Source organism: Astatotilapia calliptera, chromosome 7, assembly GCF_964374335.1.
Source record: "Astatotilapia calliptera chromosome 7, fAstCal68.1, whole genome shotgun sequence".
Taxonomy (NCBI): domain Eukaryota; kingdom Metazoa; phylum Chordata; class Actinopteri; order Cichliformes; family Cichlidae; genus Astatotilapia; species Astatotilapia calliptera.
Window position 1 is genome coordinate 16,310,691 of NC_137428.1, and position 15,033 is coordinate 16,325,723.

The window sequence follows — 15,033 nt, forward strand, 5'->3', positions numbered from 1 at the left end:
CTTTCATTCACAGTGAGTGTCATCATGAGCAACAGAAAGAATGAATGAATGGTAAGCTTTTTTGAGAAGCCTCAGAAGAAGAAAAGTAAGATGAGAGCAGTAAGAAAATGAGTGACAGGACAGGACTATGCCGTGCTAAAGGATATGAGTCGGTGTTCTTGAGGTAAAAGTCACTGCCATTGAATTAAGACATTGTTATTAATTGCTATTAAACCACTTATAACTGGTCCATCACAATACTGACTTTGTCTAACTGAGATGGGTTTAACATTGAAAATATAACAAATTTCCCACGCGTGGAACTAATAAAGGTTATGTTATCTTATAAATAAAATAAACAAAAAACACGAGGAGACTCTCAAACATTTCTTGAGTGAAATCAAAGTCAACCAGAACCTAGTCATTTTAACTGTACTCCAGAGAGAATATCCTTAAGGAAGCAAATTTAGATTAGTAATAAGCATTTTGTTGCACTAGAAGAAACTGACGTTAAACCTATTAAAGCAGCATTTATAAACAAATCTTAGCCAGTCTGTTGCGCACGACAAAAAAAGAAGAAAAAACTCGTCCTAATTTAATTTGAATTTATGTGATTTATAAAGGTGTCTGAAGCTTTATTGTTTGTTTGTTTGTCAAGCAAACATAAATTGCTAACACTACCTGGACATGAAAAAAGATTACTTTAAAAAAATCCTAAACAAGTAGAGTCAGCATCAGAAACACAGTCTGTCGGGGCATACACCTTTTTATTGAGTTTATTCGGGAGGACTGAGACGCCCCCAAAAGCACTGAGCTCTTCAAAAAGTGTCTCGGTGTTGAGCTTACCTCTCGCTAATGTGGTCGGCGCCTGCGAACCAAGAAGCACAAAGATGAAAAAACTCAGGTAGCATCCTCCCGAGAACTGTCCCATCACTGCTCTGCTTGTCTCCCTCCCCGTCGGGTCTGGGGGCACCGGCCTCGGGTCGCGTGCATTTGTCGTTTGCACGAGCCTCCTTTTAACACGTTTCCGTGTCCTGATGAAAACCTCTGTCCAGGTGGGCTAGTACGTGTCCGCCAAAGAGGACCGTCTCCTAACGGAATCGCAGTGCGGAAGGAAGAGATGGAAAGCGGTGCGGAGCTTTCAGCACTCGCCACTCAGCTGCGCGAGAGTGGAATAATTAGACTGAGCGCGCGCGAGCCAACAGCTTTCGCTGTTTCAGAGCGCGAGAGAGGGCGAGAGAGAGAGAGAGAGGGAGATTAAAAAAAAAGTGAGTACGAGGTCTTGTTGAAACCCCGGTGGACCTGTTAGGGCTTGACAAAACGTGTGCGTGTGTGCACGTGCACACAGACAGTTGTTTGTGCTCGCGCCTGTATTGATCAGATGTAATGACCAATTACCTCTGTCCTGTTTCTGACGTTTCCAGAGGCATTCGAACCTGTAGTTCTGGACGACAGTGTGGTCATTAAAATCGACACCGGTGTGTTGCATCTCTTGCCAATGGCATTGTCTGGAAAATTACGATTTTCTAATTACTGCCGTTAACATATGACCATATGGCTTACAATTGGTGTCAATTAAGTGGGCGTTTTCTCACTTTACTCTCATTCCACCCAAGTTCTATTGGAGCGATAGTTCTCACTTTTCAAAATGAGATGTGGAATGGGGCGCGAAATATTTAAGTAATGTAAATAATATACCCGCTCTAATTTTCAGAGAACACTTGCAAAGCATTGCTTTTGATATTGCACTATTACTGAAGCCTTCATCCGTACTGTAAGTAGCCATTCAGCTGGGATATGGTTGTAATGGAAATACTCTGATCCATTTGTAAGCAAAAGTAGTGCTGTTCTCTAAGAAAATACTCCAACTGTGGATCTTGAATTAAACACTACTTAAGTGAAAGTGCATATCATCAGCAAATTCTACAATAAATATAGAAGTACCGACTAATTGGCTTTTGTCAGAGTTGTATTATTTTTGTGTTATACAATTACAGAAACATTAGCATTTAAATAGGATTTTAATGGTATAGTTGGCCGAGGTGAAAATAATTCTTGCTATTGGATAGATATTCTCATTAAAGGTTTTTGAAATTTGAATTTGTAAAGTAAGTCATTATAGCTGTCAGATAAATGTAGTGGAGAACAATGTAGGCAATTTCTCATTGAAATGGTTCTGCAGAAGTATAAAGTAGCATGAAATTAAAACAGTAAAGTGCCTCAGAACTTCTCAATTACAATTCTCTAATATGCATAGCTACTTTTCATCACTCTACATTATATGCAGTTGGGTAGTTTAACTGATATCAGTCCATAATGATTTGATACATCTTCAAAGAATATTTAACTGAGAAGTATGTCTTGAAGTTGTATGTAAGATGAATTTAATGGCATAAGAGTATACTAAAGTGCAATAAATCCATAAGAAAAGTACTGAAGTAGAAGTATAAAGTAATCAAAAGTTAATATTCATTTATTAAGTTGCCTTAAATTTGTGTCTAAATACAGGATTATATAAAAACCCACATTCACAAACTACTGCTGGCGTTTACTGAGAATACTGTGAGAATATGGTGATGAGCCTGTCTATTGTCACTGCATTTGAAATGTCACGAGATGATGGCAGCCTTCTAATCACTTAAAAAAAGTCTGAAATATTCTGTTTCGCAATATCAGTTTCAATTTGGAGCAAATACTGGGATCTCTCATTCAAACTGTGTATCTGTTTTTATTTAAATCACCACAGGTTGACCTCGGCTGTTACCCTATTGAACCTAAATGTAGTGGCTAATTTCCCCAAGTCATAGCCAGAGGTCAGCCAGTCAAGCAAGGTTAACTACTTGATAATATAAAGAGCTATAAACTGTGCATTAAATATTTGATGTGGCTTTAAGAGTACTGAGTAATCAGAAAGCCCAAGAAAAAAAAAAGAAACAGAAAAAAGAAAACATAGACAATAGAAATGCTCTAACTGAATGGATATGTCTGGTTTACAGTTTTGAAAACAGCTGTTGTAAAATGACACACTGACTTGCTGCACTGTAACGCTTCCATATAATATGTTGTTGTAATTACTCATTGAGAGATGACAGAAGTGCTAAAATCCTGAGAAGCTTGTTGGTGATTGACAATAAAATAATAACATAACTGGATGTCCCTTGACAGCTCTATCAGGCTTTGAACTGTGCTATATTGTCCCTAAAGTGTTCATAGGAAATAAAGAATGCTCAATGCTCTTTGTGGGTAATATTATTTTGGGTGGCATTTTGTGACCACTAAAACGACAGCGTTTGTCTATTGCGAACTAAGAGATATCCAGAAGCTATAGACATGGACAGTTTCTGTGTAGTACAGATACGTGTCCCACTATCAAAAACAGTTAATAGCTCATAACAAAGTAATTTAAAAACTCAATAAATAATCAAACTGTCTTCCACGATGAAAAGATGCTGTTTTAACTTTCTTAAAAAAAAAAAAATTCAGTGTACAAATCGGGCAGATTCAAACAGTTGTCCTCGGGTTAGTTACAATTTGGCACTGTTTGATTTGCACTTTGCAATTAAGGAATCTGTTACCCTGCTTCAAAGTGTGTTACAAAAATAAAATAAAGTGCATAATTTTTTACCAAAACATTCCAGTTTTGTTCTGACAGAAAAAGGAAAATAAGACATATGCTTTACTTATATTGTTAACTTGTAAAGTCATATAAAATGCCTCTGTTCATGTGAAAATGACCCAATTATGCAACATTATTGTTACAATTAGTAATTATTACATAATTACAAGAGCTTACTATAAATCAAGTAAATATTATCCTCCCCCTGAGGGTAGACAGTATGTCTGTCTGTTTGTTACACAGCATCCACAGTTTTCAAGATATAATTTTAAAATTTTGTCTGATACCAATAACAGCTCGAGCTGATTTATTTTTGGTGAAAAGTGGGTGAGGGTCAAGGTCCATGGCAAATGTGTAAATCAGTAAAAACTATACTGCCCCAATTTTTTTATGGATTGGTTCAAACTACACAACAATACTGGGTCAGGCCTTGTGGGTCCAAGGTCAATTTTGAATGGTAAAATGGTAAATGGCCTGCATTTGTATAGCGCTTTACTTGAAAATTTTTTTAAGAAACCATAATGAGTAATATATCAAATGAAAGAGTATGGAGAGAGCTGTAGAACATACTCTTTTTTTCCCAATGCAACACCCTATGGCATCACAGTGATACCACACAATTTAGCAAAATCACACACTGCATGAATATATTTAAAATCTCAAGTTTTTACAACTTATAGAAACCAAAGATTTCTGCCAGTTCTGCTCCAGTCATTTGGGTAAAGACAAAAAAATACAGCATTTTAGTATGTATTGCTTAAAGGTCATAGGTCAAAGATTAGGGTTATAAGAATGAGGTATACCACTGTAAGAGATGGTTGAAGATGCTTTGTTCAGTCTTTGAGCAGGAGTGTCTGTAGAGAAATGCTTTCAACCTTCAGTCATAACCGTACATGTCCGACATTCCTGAAGCTCAACAGCTCTGCTTGAACCACGCTGTACAATGTGTGAGCCAATACTGAAATAATAGCCTTGACTTTTCAATTCACCACTGCCTTTTGTTATTTAGAGGCTATAAGGACGTGGATGGCTAAAAGGTTCAATAATGTTACAAAAGCAAAGGGAGAAAACCAAAGTATTTGGTCTGTTTTTCTATCCAATTCAACAGAAAAGTGCTTAGTATTCATAAATCAGTCACTGCGGTCTATAATGGAAAAGCCGAGATAAAAGCATAGCATTATTTATTGAACAAATCACTCATATGGTGAATGGTGACACTAAATACATTTTGTCCTTTTTCGTTTAGTGCTAAATGTTTATACAGCATTTTGCTCAATCAAAGACAGAATTATTGAATATTTCATTTGAGTGGAAAAAGCAAGTTGCATGTTAAGGTGAATTACTTATCCATATACTGAACAATATATATCAGCAGCATATTGCAAATATAGATGCTAAATAATGCAAATCTAATGTAAAGCCAAAACAACTCAGTTTTTTTTTTTTAAGGGATTTTCTTATGGTTTCCCCTCATTCGTGAGAGAGAAGCAGACATGTACAATATCAGAAGATTAGACAGGTAACAGATCGCCTTATATCCGGATACAGTCTCAGGAACAAGTGCATGCTCATAAAGCCCTGTTTGGGCAGCGTAAAGAAGCTGTTATTAATTTTGTGAGCAGATGCACGGGATGAACACACTCAGTGAAGTTGTGTAAAAAGGTATACATTACTGCTATATATGTTGCAGGAAGATGACCAAGAAAATCTGGCCTCCCCTCATAACAACAGTATGATTTTCAACAGGACATGATGGTATGGAAAAAAGAATTGAGATGACCTTATGGTGGATAAATCATGTTCTTCAATGCGAATATATTCCCAAAATGTATGTTACTCCAAACATGTTGGAGTGCCATATAACTGAGGCTGCATTAACATTTTTTAGGGCATTTAAAATTGAACCTACCACTTTAATCACTCGACTAACTGAAAGACTCTGGGTGCTTTTCATTAGTCTAACCGATGCTTCCTCTCGTCTTCTCTCCTCCTGCGACCCGGAAATTGTTCCCTCTGTGCTATGTAGGATTTTCCAGTTCCCTAATTACACTTTGAGGAGACCCGGAGCAAGAAGAGAGGAGCCCTCTGCAGTAGCTTATTAAGTCAAGTCAGTGTTAGTTCCCATTTTTTTCAGAACTATGTGGTGGTTTACTATGTGCCCAGAAAAGTGCCACATAGTGCCCAGGTCTGAGCACATAGTGCTCAGACCTGGGCACTATGGTCTGGACCTGAATGGGCTGCCCACATTCAGGTCCAGACCAAAAAGGCTAAGCAGCGCCTGTATCACCTACGACAACTGAGGAAGTTCAGGGTCTCTCCAAAGATCCTCAGGATTTTCTATACAGGCGCTGTGGAGAGCATCCTCACACAGAACATGACATCGTGGTTTGGGAACAGCTGTGTGAAGGACTAAAAAGCTCTCCAGAGAGTGATCCGTACAGCAGAACGCTGCTGCAGGATTGCTCTCCCCCCGCTTCAGGACACCTACACCAGGAGATGCCGGACTAGAGCAGCGCAGATACTGAAGGACCCGTCCCATCCAGGCAACAAACTGTTCCAACTTCTGCAATCTGGTAGAAGGTTCCGCATCTTCCGGGCAAGGACAGAGAGACTGTCCTTGCCCGGAAGGCTTCTATCCCCAAGCCATCCGTGCCCTAAACACACACACCCGCCCTCTCACATCATCTATAATTGACTGAGACAGGACTCTCTTCCAGACACTCTAAACCAAGGCACAATGTACATTTCAATTCCTTTAATTTTAAATATGTTTATATTGTCTATCCTGTAAAATAGTCAGATGTCTATTCATATTAATGTACAGAATTCACCTGCTTGCTGCTACTACTGCACATTCACCCAGTGTATATACTATATGTATATATATATATATATATAATGTTCTTCCTCTACACCCCCCCCCCCAATTTTTGCACATGTCGAGGAGCGTGTCAGGCTACATTTCACTGTGTTTTATACTTGTATAACTATGCATGTGACAAATAAAGAACCTTGAACCTTGAAAATCATGACACATAACATTAATCCTTATATAAATTAGAAAATTCACAAGAAATGTTAAATGATGGTAAAAATCCCAACAATAAGCGTATAGAAAAAAGGTCTGTTAGTTTGAACGTCTACATGATGTTATTGATTGGAAGAGATGCAAAAAAAAAAAGGAAGAGACGCAAGTGAAGGAATCAAGAAGACATTTTTGCATAATCAAAGTACCCTTGATATGTGGCAGTGATGTGTGAATTTCTTTCACTACAAGTATGTTTTTTTGTTCACAAAATAACTGATACGTTACGTTTGTTATGACAAATTTGCAGTTTAAGGTTTTTCCACTTTTTAAGCTATGGATCAGTTCATAGGCTCATAGATTACAGCCTAGTGCCAAATCTGTAGACTAATGTTTGTGTCGATTAATTAAATCATCATTATGCTCAAGAAGCCAGTTTAAAAACTATGAAGCCTTTTCAGAAAGCTAGGCTAAGAGAAATTCAGGGTTATCATTCATCTTTATTATTATACCATGTTGATTTTTCCTGACTTGACTAATGAGTTGACAACACAGTCACACACAGCAAAAGTGTGTAGATGCCATTTGCATTAGAGGATTACGGCGTCATAATTAGTCTTCTTGAAACTAGAGAAAGATTAGGCTTAATAAGGTTTCTAACACCTAAGATATCATTGCTAAAGCCTGATTTAGACTTGTATGTCCTAACGTAACCGTAACCCCTCTTGACCCTACACTTTAACTTTCATTGCATTAACCTGACAAGTAATTTTCTCGGGAGGTGCATGTCGAAGGTTTTAGTTACTTTATAAGCTATGATGTAAATTTCCTGCAGAACTCAGTACGTTTCATCTTCTGTGGCACAGCAAGGCTAAAATGACCCTTCTTTTTCTGTCCTATGTGCCACTGAGTGTAAAATGTAGAAGATCTAACATGGCCAGCATGTTTATTTATTAAAAAAAACCACAAAAATAAAAAAAAACAACAACAAGTAGTATACTACGAATAAAATAATCTAGCTGATGCTTGTTTCTTCTTAACATAATGAAGAAATATTAAAGTATCTCACGTCTCAAAAAGGCAGATATAAAAATTTAGTGGTCAACATAAAGTGTTTAGCCCAAAGTAGCAATCACAACATTATTTTATTTGTATATTAAAAAAAACACAAGCTTCGTTCTTTACATTATATTTCACATATGTTGCTAATAAAGTGCTCAGTGAGTGTCCGAATATATGAACGCAGAGAACAATAAAAACTATTATAATTTATATTATTTTTATCAGTCTGGTAAACAGTTCTGTTCTGTTCTATCCACATTAAGTTTTGAAAAATATAACTTTTAAAGTCTGCATTAGTGTTGCATAGCCGACCCTCTTTGCACCTACAGCTTAGAGAACAAAACTTTCTTAACGTTAATCCTCCCACTCAGCGACTTTGTGTAGTTTGTTTTATTTTTCAAGTTTCTTTTGCCTGAAGGCCAGTGCTGCAAAAAGAAGCAAGGACGTATTGGTTAAATGTTTCTATCATGTCTTCTTCGTAATCACTTTGTGTTTCGAAAGACACGGTGGTCACATTAACCTGCTGCGCATTTGGCGTTTGCTGTCTCATCAAAACAAATTTCTATCCCTATTCTCACCCTTCAGGACAAAAAAGAAATGTCTGTGTTATTTTATTAGTGACAAATATTTACATCAGCTATGTCAACTGTTATTTTATTAAAAAAGGGTCCCCAAGTTTGAGGAAACTATTGCCATTTTGGGTTAGATAGTAAGGCTCTTTACACCCATGCTATATAAATGTAAATGACAGAAGCATGATGATTAAAAGTGGTTATCTTTCTCTTTGCAATATTCTTGAGACTAATTTAAAGCTTGGATGGAATAAAAGTTCCTTGGTGAGGCTGGCTTTAACCTCGCTGGTAAGCTGCTGGTTGCTGAATCAAATCCCTGTCAAGATACTGGCATCACTTCTCTCTAAGGTGGCTTTTTAATATATTATCCAAAACTAAGCACAACTCGACAAAAGTAAAACAAACAAACACCGACAACAAATTTGTCCCAGTCCATATGCAGCACATGTAGGAGCGCCTGCAGAGAAATGTGAAATGTTGTGATAAAAGCAATATGTTTGTTCACGTCTACTGCGAGAAGAATTCACATTATTTTATGACCAGTTTGCAGATAATATATTTCAATAGGAACTTTTGTTTCAGCAGCACTTGAAACTCATCACCTTGGCAACCAAAAAGCAAAGCTTTGAAATTAATGGCAAGGAGGAGGCAGGATGGATGTAACACAGTTAAAAAAGCTCTTTTCAGCTGCCACCTTATTCACAGCAGGTCCACATGTTTGATTTGGCAGATTTTACCATGGATGCCCTTCCTGATGCAACCCCCAAGGGCTTTGAGCCTCCACCCAGAACTGAAAAAGGGATCTTTTGCATGTTAGCTGAATGTGTAAACCACAACCATATGGAATCAATGGATTTAACACAGGTAACAACCTTCTACTTCTTTTTTTTTTCAAAAACAAGTCATGCAATTAGCACTGATCTATATTTAGGTTAACCAAGTGAGAGCACAAATTAAAGGTGAACCAGAGCTATACAGGGATTTAGAGAATGACAATAACAAAAACAACATATAGAATCATTTGGGCATCAAGTGAGGATGTACGCTTGGGACCGTGTGTGTGTGTTGTTTAAACATCTTTGTGAGGACCAAATAATTGGCATGCCACTATACTTGTAGGGACCAAATGCCAGTCCTCACAAATCTGAAGCCATTTTTGAGGCTCAAAATGTGGTTTTCAGGTTAGGGTTACAATTAGCTTATGGTTAGGTTTAGGGTAATGGTTTAAGTCAGGGTAAGGGGCTACGAAGTATTATGTCAATTTAATGTCTTCACTAACATGTGAAAATGAGTGTGTGTGTATGTGTGTGTTTGTGTGTGTTGCCTACCCCTACGTCACAGTTGAGACAAAGACAAAAGTCAAACATTGTTCATTGGAAGAACAAAAACTCAAACTTTTTTTTGCCTCTGCCCATAGCTAAATGTGACCGAAGTGCTGGATGATGCTAAACTGCTAGAACATCTAGTCAAAACCCTTCACAATAAGATGCAACATAGTCTACCAGCTGCGTGGCAAGCTATCAAGGACAAACAGAGAGCTACTGTTAACTGAAGAGGCTGGCATACTATAAATATACATATATGAAGCAGCTGGTCTGCACTTTGTAAAATACCAACAGTATTATGAAAATACATAACAAAAGTTACTTTTTCAAAAGTGAATATATATATTTAAACCCATTTGCTATAAGGCACTTGGTGTGATAAAGAGAATAACTCTATTTTATGTTTATTATTTAGGTCACTGTGCAGGCCATGTGCCAGACTGGTTAATGTTAATTGTTGCAGCGGTCCTTTCATGGCTATAGCAATTATCACCATGGCAATAGAGGAAGTGAAGTAACAATTGCTGCAGTTACAGTTGCGCACATTTCTTTTTAAACTCTAATTTAAATCATGAAGACTTCTGGTGGTCTGTTTAGATATATTGGGATTTCATACAGTATGCATGTGCCATACTTAATTGGATGTAGTGTAACTTCACAAAGGTCATTAAGATGTCAAGGATTTTTCTTCCTCAACAGCAAACAGCACACTTTGACAAGGGCTTAATCAGCTTCCTGAAGATGGATATGTGCACGTTTTTCCTCATCACTGTGTAGCTCTTCCTTCTCATACACAATATTATATACAAACGTGGAAATATTTGTATGTAAAATAAACTCTCCTCAGAGCTGCCTGGTTTTTTGTTTTTTTTTGGCAAGACAAAAAACATTCACTTCAATGCATTGAACATCAAGAGGACTTGCAGTAATCAGAAGGAAAAAAACAAAAACGCATTTGGCTTATGAGTTTATGACAATGTTATTTCACTTTCACACTCTTTTTGATGCTGATGTCTCCCTGAACCTATTTCCTGTAAATGGTAGGATGGTAGTTTAGGAATCAGTCCTGTAGGTATTATGGGATAGACAGTATATGTGGAATTCAGGTCTTGTTTAGAAAATGAGTTAAATAAAAACAAAGATTGTGTTCTTCCACTGAGTTTAGAGGTACAAACCTTTGTTCTCCTTTTAAGCATAAACAAGTAGGTACATGCCACTTACTAAGAGGCAGGATTCATGTGCACAAGGAGCAGACTCGAGTCTTCTGTGTGCATGAGTGTCTGTGTTTGTGGTTGTGGTTGTGTGTGGTAAATGAAGCAGGACACACCAGAGACAACAAAGAGTCACTGCCCTCAAGCTGTGGGCTCAAACTTTAGAGAGCCATTCCAGTGGCAGTACCAGGGGCCCATGGAGCTAATCAGACCCCTGGGACAAACTCTCAGGCAACAATTTTTTGTTGTTGATACTTGGAGATTCTCTGTGCAAAAGGACAAAGAGGGATATGACTGAAGGTCTCTTCCTCCCCCTGCTAATCATTCGCCTTTGGCTGGATCTTAGGTCCAGGACAGGGCTGAATTAATTAATTGGTGTTTGTGAGAATATGACTAAAACTGGATTTTTATTGCCAGTAACTTCTGTGAATTCAGTGCGTTATCAAATGCAAAATGCAACTGTATGAAATCCAGACACAGTTAGGCGCCTACGTTTTTGAATGATGACATAATGGGGTTAACAAAAGTATTGCAAGATTTCCCAGCTTTTTTTGTACATGGCTAATAACGGGATGAAAATCCTTTGCAGCCAATGGCTGCCTGAAGTCTAGAACCCATGGACATCACCAAGTACTATGTTTCCTCCTTTGAGATGGTCTACTAGGCCTTTAGTGCAGTCTCCTTCAGTGATTCTGGGGTTCTCTGCCGGTTTTGTCTTCAGTAAATAAAAAACATGCTCTGTTGGTTTGAGATCAGGTGACTGACTTAAAGATTGGAGAATATCCCATTTCTTTGCCTTGAGAAGCTACTGAGTTGCTTTTCCAGTTTGCTTTTAGTGACTATCCTTTTGCAGTATGAAACAGTAAAGCAGCATTTGGCTGAATCTGAGCAGAGCGTTTAGCCCTGTATACTTACTGCTGAAGACATGGATATGCCATAAGATTACCTCCACCATATCTGACAGATGATATGTTGATATGCTATGGTTCATATCATGAGCTGTCATCACTTAATTCTGGTACAAGTTGACCTTAGTTTCAAGATACTTTTTCCGAAATTGTGCAGACTCTTTTAGATCATTTCTAGTAGTTTGTCTTAGTCTTCCTGTTTTTTTAGTATAAAGGTTTGCTTCTTGTTGTAAACACAAAGGCATTGATTTGATTGTAGATTTTAACAATGATATCCCCACCTCCCTAAGAGCAATTATCTACTTCACTGTCTTCCACGGTTTTCTGGGCTTTCTGGTGTTGTTGATCTGGGCATTGCATAGGGTTTCTTTTCAAGAATCATCTAAAGTGATGATTTATTTCAGTGTTTCAGTCTTTGGTGACCTCCTTTAGTTACATTAACATCTCTTTAACCCTCTTTTTTAAGATATTGTAGTGAAAAGCTGCCAAATGCAAATTCGCCACTTGGAATCAATTCCAGATCTTTTATCTGCTTAATTTTTCACAGAATAATGAGGATACAGGTCTCACTCAACCATGAAACTGATTTTCAGTCAATTGAAAATGGGGGACTATGTATAAAAATAGCCATAATACTAAAACACTTAATGCACTCCTTTTGTTAAACCTTGAATTGAAGTTGAAAAGCTTCTCTCCAATCACTTCTTGAATACTTAATTTAGGATACACTGTTGTGATGTACAAATGCAAAATTACAAACCTATGTCAAATACTTACAGAACGTGCACAACTGTAAGTGCCTGCTATGTCCAGGAAAGACAGTACTAAAAAAAAAAATCTAGAAATTGTCTTTATTCAGTGTTTGTGCTCAGAAATTGCACAACTATACAAAAAGACCCAGGCTCCTGAGACATGGACTTTGAGGGGCGTGTTCCAGCTAAACATGTCAGGGCTGAGGGCACAAGGGCATAAAAAGGCACAAGGGCTTTAAATTGGTCTTTCCAAACTTTTTTTTTCACTCAATTTCTAGGTCTGCATATCTGCAGACATTCTCATCCTTAGGGACTTGTTCATAATAAAATTACTAGCCTTCTATACTGACCCATAATGTATAATGTATGCACAAGAATAGGTTAGGGAATAAAACTGTTGAGAAATGCATCTGTACATGACAGTATGTGGCTATTTGCTGACGTGGTTATTTATAATATGTGGTTATTTATGGCGAGTTTAACCATTAGCTTAGCATTCTTGCAAATGTTTATTTCTCTCCTGACATGATAGTTTTGGCAGCGACTCTAAAACATTCTGGTGTTGTGTCTCTATAGCTATTTTTTTTCTTTCTTTCTTTTCCTAATGGTAATTCGCCGTTTCCAAGTAATGTGTATTGTGATATGACAATATTATTTCCCATTCCTCCCTTTGTTATACAATTTTGGGGCTTTTGTGAAGTCACACAGCTGTGACTTCCATTAAGTCTGTAAGGGTTCAGCGATTAGACCTTAGGGTGGAGATTGGGATTGCACCGTGCTCTCAAGCAACAATTTCTACTGTTGATACTTAGAGATTCTTGACACAGAAGGGCACAGTGATATAGTCGATTTCAAGGTCTTTCTCTTCCTTGCTTTTCAACTATATTTGAGTGTCGAGTGAAGCAGTACATCATTATAGAGTATATATATGCTAATATATTGCCATAAACTGCTTCTGGAATGAGGCTTAGGATTTTATGAATGTAGGTCTAATAGAAAGAAAAGAAAGAAATGCAACAAGGGTAATCAAGTACATGCTGGATATCATATTTAATATTTATCAATATGTAGACCACCGCACTCCCATATGATTTCATAACAAAGTAATGACCCTGGTAGCGCTGGTTTACATGAACCAAACCCTGATTTTGACACATTTAGTACTGCTGAAATGTAATTTGACCGTTTTGTAGACGAATTTGTCAGAATAAACTGGGGATATTTAATCTTGATTTTATATCATATTGTATTATTATTATTATTATTAATATATTATTGAATTAGATGTGACTTTTGAAAAAAATTATTTGAATACTAGTCATGAAAAACAGCTAAGTCTATTTTCATTAATCGTGCAAATTACCTTATAGATCAAAGCACCCTATCATTTTGATGCAGATATCCTATAAAAAATTCTGAATTAATAAAGATTGAAATTAGTCATGAATATGCAATTCAGCCACAAACATGTTGAAATTCCAAAAGCTACGATGCCTGAAAAATGTACATAATCTCTTAGTTTGTATCACTGTAAGATCACCTCTAAATAAGACGAATATAGCTTAATTTCTATTTGCCTTAAAAGTCGGCATTCAGAAAATTCAAAGTGCACAGTATATCAAGCCCACTGTGAGAGAAAAACCATGTTCTCTCAACAGAGTAATGCTTCTCACACTAGGATGTGATTGGGAAAAAAAATCTATTCAAGTCAGATGTGCAGAGATATGTTGCTTCTTATGTTTTATGGAAATCAAATTGACTAACTGAATTCCCGCAAAGCCCCTCCAGTAATCTTGCCCTGAAGCTTCTGACATTCATGCAAAGGTGAAGACAAACTGTCTTTGGTGATTGGTGCAATATTGCCCCAGGGTTTAGAGCTACAGCCAATCAGCATGCTTGAAATATAGGTAGGCTCCAGAGCCAGATTTTTTTCTCTCTGTCAAGTGTCTGTCAAGGTTCACAGGAAGCAAGAGAAGAGTAAATAGAAGAGGTTTAAACCAGAACGTGAATCATGTCCAAATCTTATAATCAATGATTTTCTGTCCTTAGGAGCAGTCTTACAAAATATATCAATATAGTCTATCCATATAAGTACAAATATTAAAAAATGTGTGGTTATTAATGCAGGTCTGTTTGACCATTTCTTTGAGGAGTCGCTACAGTGAATCATCTGCCTCCATCTCACACTGTTCCTGTCCTCTTTTGCATGTCGTCCTTCACTACATACAAGAATGTTAACTCATTTGTCTCTACCCAACATCAGCATAGTTTCCACCAGCACCCTGCTGGTTAACAGCACTGGCCCAGTCATTGTTAACCCAGGGGCTCCACTGAACTGATATGGAAATCTCATTCTTGATGATCCTCGTATGTGATTTGCACAGACTTTTTGAAGAATGTCTTTCCTGGCGAAACCCTTCCGATTTATCTGGACTTGGGAATAGTGCTAGGAGTACACTTGTGTCCCACCCTGTGGCTGGATAGTGATAATACAGGTTAATGTAAGGCTATAATGCAGTAAGTGAAACATAGTACTTTATATATTTATATTTAATATTGTGCAATACATGTGTTTTCTTTCAA

General features: G+C 37.3%; 1 protein-coding gene across 1 annotated transcript in view; it reads right to left on the reverse strand.

The window, feature by feature from the left end:
• Positions 1 to 1,411, reverse strand: part of LOC113025470 (netrin receptor UNC5D-like) — a 183,134-nt gene extending 181,723 nt beyond the window's left edge. The window contains exon 1 of the mRNA XM_026173238.2: positions 826 to 1,411. Coding sequence (XP_026029023.1) covers positions 826 to 910 — 85 coding nt within the window. The 5' untranslated portion in view covers positions 911 to 1,411. The remainder of the gene's footprint in view (positions 1 to 825) is intronic.
• Positions 1,412 to 15,033: the final 13,622 nt, after the last annotated feature.